The sequence below is a fragment of the Squalius cephalus genome (assembly GCF_949319135.1).
Source record: "Squalius cephalus genome assembly, chromosome: 7".
NCBI lineage: Eukaryota > Metazoa > Chordata > Actinopteri > Cypriniformes > Leuciscidae > Squalius > Squalius cephalus.
This window is the reverse complement of record NC_137128.1, coordinates 9,128,914-9,135,332: the sequence shown is the minus strand read 5'-3', so window position 1 is coordinate 9,135,332 and position 6,419 is coordinate 9,128,914. Positions and strand designations below refer to the sequence as shown.

Sequence of the window (6,419 nt, the reverse complement as noted above, 5' to 3'; positions counted from 1 at the left end):
GCAGCATAGGTCTGCGGTGTCCATATATGGTATATCCTGAAATCAAAATCTCGTTTTTTAGTACGCGTGCACGTGGGCTATTTTACAAACCCTGAGGTAAACAAACGCTTCACTTTTAAATATCGGCTTCCCGGCCAGTGTATAATCATTATGCAATCATAACATATATTGATTCTCGTGGAAAAGTGAAAATTGCAGGTTATGACTCCTTTAAATAAAGTAGGCACACATACACTGTCTCTAACACAAAACTTAAAATCCAATTTACAGAGCAACAATAATTTACAAACTTACCGTGCCAAAAAACGCGCCGTTACTGAAGATTCGCAGGCGCCACCATTGACCATTGGCCGCTGTCGCTTGACTTCCAGTTACATGTGGTTGGTTGCTGCTACGATGGGCGATACTGATTGGCTGCCACGAAGTGACAGGTTCCTCCTAATTTGGCAGGGTTTCCGGCTGTCAACGGCAGCTACTTCCTGCTGCTAGCTGCCGATTTTTTGGCTGAACCCCTATTGGATTTCTTTTTTCTTTCAGTGCATAATATGTTTGTAACTTAATTATATAAAAAAACTGTTTTGTCATTTCTTTCAGTGGATAAAATGTGTTTAACTTAGTTATTTCATATTTAAAAAATAATTGGCCAAATGTACCTAGCTGAAAAGGTCAAATTCAAAAACAGACTGGCTATGGCCCGCAAAGTAACCATTGGCATGGACATTATGGACTAAAATGGGGCTCACGGCCTCATTCCTTGCTGTCAGTGCTTGCTATTTCAGTGTTCAGGACAGTAAAGCTGAACACATACTCCTAAACTTAAATCAAATGGTTCACCCACACACTGCTCATTCTATTGTTACTCTTGTGGATGAGTGCACAGAATAATGGGGGATCCCAAAGGAAAAAAATTCTCATGATTATAACAGATAATGGAAGCAACATGGTTTCAGCATTTCACCACGAAGAAGAGGACACCAGTTCTGATGAGAACAATTCCCAGGATAGTGATGAAGAGGAAGAGGTAGACGAAAGGTCAGTCTGTGATTGGTGTTTGTTTTTATAGAAAGCTTATTCACTGTAATAGATATTTGATAATTAATCTAAAAAGAATCTGAAATATGTTTAATTAATTAATTAATTTCATGTAGTGATAATGTGCTATTGTATAGATTAATTGTTATTGTAGGATTAATGAAAAGAATTGTTGTTTTGTGTTAAACTTTCTATCAGATAAGGAACCTTGGAGAGGACCCCATGTGTGGTCCATACCCTTCAGATTGTCGTCAACATGATCAAGAAGGAACAAGCAATCAGACGTCTACTGTACAAGGTCCGGCATCTGGTTTCGCAAATCATCTGTTGCCACAGAACAGTTGCTGAAACAATGTGGACTCATTCTCATCAAAGACTGTCAAACCAGATGGTCCAGTTCTTTTTTTCTCCTCTTGCTGTAGCTGCTTGTTTTGTTGATGCTAGTGTGTCAGCAGAGACCCTGATTGAAAATGATAATGACGACATACAGAATCTCCTCAGTAAAGCTGAAGAGTACATCACTCACAGTGTACCATACCAGGAAGAGGTGACAGATGATGAGGACATTGGAAATGCTGAGGTCTCAGAGGCGCCTCTGCAAAAGCGGCCTAGATTCAGGTTTTTTAGTGCCCATCGGCCATCATCAAGGCCAAAGACCTCCAAGACCTCCATCACACAAGAGGTCCAAAAATTCAAAGAAGCCCTATCCCATGCAAACCCATAAGAATCGGGCATGGATTTCTGGTCTTCTCAAAGCTCCACCTTGTTTCCACTGCTGAAACCTCTGGCATTAGACCTTCTGGCAATGCCAGTTTCCGAAGCCTTTGTAGAGCGGGTCTTTAGTTTAACTGGAGACCTTTCAAGTGGCTGCCGCAACAGAGCGAGAGTTACATTATAAAGAAGTGCTTTTCTAAAGCTTAACAACGTCTAGAGTGATAACTGCATATTGTTTTGGTTATAGTTTAGTTATAGTTTGTTTTATTTTCTATTTTTCACTTTAAATAACCCTCAATTCAAAGACACGCGCATTTTTTCTAGCACTCTACCTTGTAATGGATTTTGCTTACTGTTGCAAATCTTGCCTTTGAACTTGATTGTTTAATTGAGTGTTAAACCTAAAGTGGAACTGTGGAAGTTTCAGCAGCTGTAGTAAGCTGTAGTATCAGCAGCTGTAGTAAAAGCAGAAATATTAATTGTTAAGCCTTGTTAAATTTCATTTGTTATTTCTCAAGACCAACCTAGAATTGTAAATACGTTGTATTTTAGGCCTACAATACAGGAGGCCAATTCTTTTCAGATTTTCTGGGTATACTTATTTTATTTCTGCTCTGAACAGAAAAATGAGACACAAGGCAACCAAAAACAGTTTTAAAAACCTTTGTAACTTGTCAGTCGGAGTCTGTTGGGCCCCAGCTTTTAAATTGTGTTGGTTCAAAATAAAATACTCATCAGAACAAGTTCAATGTGAATGTGTCTCTTAAATCAGAAAACCAGACACGTTTAACAAAGTTGCATTCAACAAAAATCATTCAACAAGTGTATTTTGTCAGGTAAGTATGACATTTAACCAAGATTTGAGATGTGTGAAACACTATTTGACTGAAATGGTTATCAGAAATAATCTCAGAAATAATTTGTTATTTAAAAAAAAGACAAATGTTTTGACTAAATTTCAAAAAGGTGACTCAATATAAAGATATATTTAGTTTTATTTTGACTAAAACTAGACTAAAATGATGAGACTTTTAGTCGACTAAAACTTGACTAACAAAAAATGATATGTGAATGACTAATTATGACTAAAACTAACAAGGACGTTTGGCACAAGATTAAGACTAAGACTAAATTAAAAATAAGTGACAAAATTAACACTAAAAAGAACCAACGGCAGCAGAACAGTCAAGGACAGCCGAGGACAGCTCTCTATCAAGGGCTTTGGATTTCAACCAAAGAGTCAAAAACCAGTCAACGTCACTCTGATTGGCCGAGGCAGCACATCATCATAACACAACCAGTAAACGCCACTCTGATTGGCCGAGGCAACACGCCAGGCATTTGGCGCAATTATTCGGCGTGTTCAAGCATTGCAAAATGACGGCACAGCTTTTCAGCCTGCATTGCTGGTGATCCCTTCGTTTCCTCTAAATTGAAGGTAAGTTCGGTCAGCGTAGTGAATTCTATGTCCATGTGTATGTATAGTGTTAGGTAGTTTAGCGTTATTGTCTTAAACTTCACAAACCTGCTGTGGTTACAGCTGCGAATGGTCAACGGCGTTAGCCTTAACGGCACACATTTTTTGTTTTTTTCATTCATTGCTGTTCCTGGTTCATGTTCGGTTTCTATGTTATTTTAGCTGTCCATGAGAGAAGTTGTCAATTTGAACAATTTGGGACACTAAACTGCACGTATACCACTAGCAGCATGGCATGGAGTTCTGATTGACTAGCTTGTTGCTAACTAGCTAGCGTTTGTATACGGGGTTCACAGATGATGCAAGGTTGGTTGATGTTACCGTCCCTCAGTCACTTTTATCGTTCATGAAAGGAACATGATACGTTTTATTGTAAACCATTAGAGGTGTTTTGTCTCTGATACCACCCCACTGGTACAAGAAGCGAACACTACATAGGTTGCACATTGTTATCTGGCTGCTAGCTAGCTACCATTCTTTGCTAAAATCAAGCTAACTCATTTTGGGTGTTCTAGGGGCTTTTCACAACGGATTCACTCTGAATATCGTCAGAAATTATGAAAAAAAAAAAAAGTACCACAGTCAGGGTCATACAAACTCAAAGCGCGCAATGTGCTTGTATGCTCTAGGCCAGGGATTCCCAAAGTGTGGTGCGCACACCCCCGGGGGTGCGCGAACTACCACCAGGGGGTGCGCGAGAGGAAAAATGTAATGGCGGTCTGTTTTTTTTAAGTGGGATTTTCCCATACAATAAAAAAAACATGAACAGTAAACACTTCCTTTGTAAATGACCTTTCCTTTTATTTTAAATAAAAAAACTATAATTTATTAGTTTTTGATAGAAACGTAGAAGAAGACAGCCGCTGTCTTCTTCTACGAACTGCTCTTCTTTTATGCACTGCAGGCTAGGCTATATGCGCGCCAACTCATTTCATTCATTCCATATATATATATATATATATATATATATATATATATATTATAATTTATCAATATGCTTAACTGGCTGAAATCAGGGAAACTGTCAAGTGAGACGTCTTATGATAAAGTTGTTAGTCACGAAGGAGAAGAGGGACAAAGAGAGAGTGAGGATTTGGAGGCAACAGAGACGGAGAGAATAGCGAAAGAAAATGAGCGGGAAGATGCGCCGGAGGAAACCGAAGAGGAGGGAATGAGATGGCAAAAAAGAGGTGATGAGGGTGAACACCAGACGGGGAAAAAAAGAAGGAAATATGATGACAATTATCTGGGTCTGGGCTTCACTTGGATCGGCGATACAGATTGCCCGAAGCCTCAGTGCGTGTTGTGCAGTGAAGTTTTAGCGAACAGCTGTCTGAAGCCGTCTTATCTCCGTCGTCACCTGCACACGAAACATGGCAATTTAAGTCAAAAGCCCCTTACATTTTTTAAAGCAAAGTTGGAGGAGTTGCAGAAAAGCCAAAAAAAAATGCAGTTTCATTCATGCATTGGGTCTACGAAAGACGCGTTACGAGCTTCATATCTGCTCAGTTACAGAGTAGGGAGAAAGGGGCTGCCGCACACAATTGCCGAAGACGTGTGTTTGCCAGCGGCCAAAGAGATGGTGGAGTGTATGATTGGAGAGAAAGAGGCAAAAAAGTTGGACATGATTCCTGTGTCCAATAACACTGTGTCGCGCCGCATTGATGCCATGTCTGAAGACATCCTGGCCACACTAGTCAGTCGTGTGAAGAAAAGTGAGTTTTACTCTCTGCAAGTAGACGAGTCTACAGATGTTACAAATCTGGCCAATCTTCTTCTGTATGTCCGTTACCTTTTTGAAGGAACGGTACAAGAAGATTTTTTGTTCTGTCGGCCCCTTGCTACCCGAACAACAGGACAGGAAATCTTCAATTTAATTGACGTTTTTATGAGGACCAATGGGATCGACTGGGAGCGCTGTGTTGGAATTTGCACAGACGGGGCAAAATCAATGACGGGGAAACACACGGGGCTTATAGCTCATATTAGGAGAGTCTGCCCATCCATCAGCTGGTTACACTGCAGCATTCACAGAGAGGCCCTCGCAGCCAAAAACATGCCAGCTGATCTACTTGCAGTGCTGAACGACGCAGTCAAACTGGTGAACTTCATTAAAGCTCGTCCGCTAAATTCACGAATATTCACACTGTTATGTAATGAGATGGGCAGCGAACACAAATCACTGCTGCTGCACACAGAGGTGCGTTGGCTGTCCCGCGGCAAAGTGCTGACAAGGCTCTTTGAACTCCGGCACGAATTGCAGCAGTTTTTTGAGGAGAATCCGTTTCATTTGGCCTCCAGTATGCATGACGAAGAGTTTCTGAAAAGGCTCGCCTATCTAGCGGACATCTTCTCAGCTCTGAATGAACTCAATCTAAGTCTGCAGGGAGTTAGTGTAACTGTGTTCAACACCCAAGACAGGATTGAGGCCATGATAAAGAAGCTACGGTTCTGGGCGAGTTGCGTGAGTGGGAACACACACCTGTGTTTCCCTACGCTTCACGAGTTCTTGGGGGAAAATGACGTGGACCTGGGTGAGCATGTAAAAAGTCTCATAATTGAACACCTCAACCAACTCGCCGGGCAGCTACGGAAACACTTCCCACCTATGGACACATCTCGCGCTTGGATTCGCAATCCATTTGAAGTTTCCCTGCCCGTCCCACAGCTGTCATTTCACGAGCAGGAGCAGCTGATCGAGCTGTCATCTGATGGAGCACTGCAGTTACAGTTCAAACGAAAGCCACTTGTGGATTTTTGGACCGAGTCACTGACATCATACACAGTCTTGGCAAAGCAAGCCTTGAGAGTTTTGATGCCCTTCGCCACAACGTATCTCTGCGAGGCTGGTTTCTCTGCTATGGCAGCAGTTAAAACTAAACATCGGCAAAGACTGGATGCTGTTGAGAAGGAATTGAGGCTTAAACTGTCTTCCATTGCGCCAAACTTCGGAGAGCTTTGTGCCAAGATGCAAGCCCACCCGTCACATTAATATGGGTAAGTATTTCATATTATTGCTACACATTTAGGCCTACTGAGAATACTAATATATCCTCCTCCCCGTCTCCCACCCCCTACCTCTCTCTCTCTCTCTCTCTCTCTCTCTCTGCAGGTTGAGCGACTTTTGCGCTGCACTTCCAGTTCCAGTTCCAGATGGATCCTCTTTTAATTTATTTTATGTTTGAGCCTATGCTCT

At 41.5% G+C, this 6,419-nt stretch overlaps 1 protein-coding gene across 1 annotated transcript; it reads left to right on the top strand.

Annotated features, from left to right (window-relative positions):
• Window positions 1-4,217: 4,217 nt before the first annotated feature.
• On the top strand, window positions 4,218-6,215 carry LOC307161786 (zinc finger BED domain-containing protein 5-like; the record flags this gene model as incomplete). The annotated part of the gene is made up of 1 exon (XM_079876730.1): window positions 4,218-6,215. The coding sequence occupies one exon, from the start codon at window positions 4,218-4,220 to the stop codon at window positions 6,213-6,215; it is 1,998 nt and encodes a 665-aa protein (XP_079732856.1).
• Window positions 6,216-6,419: the final 204 nt, after the last annotated feature.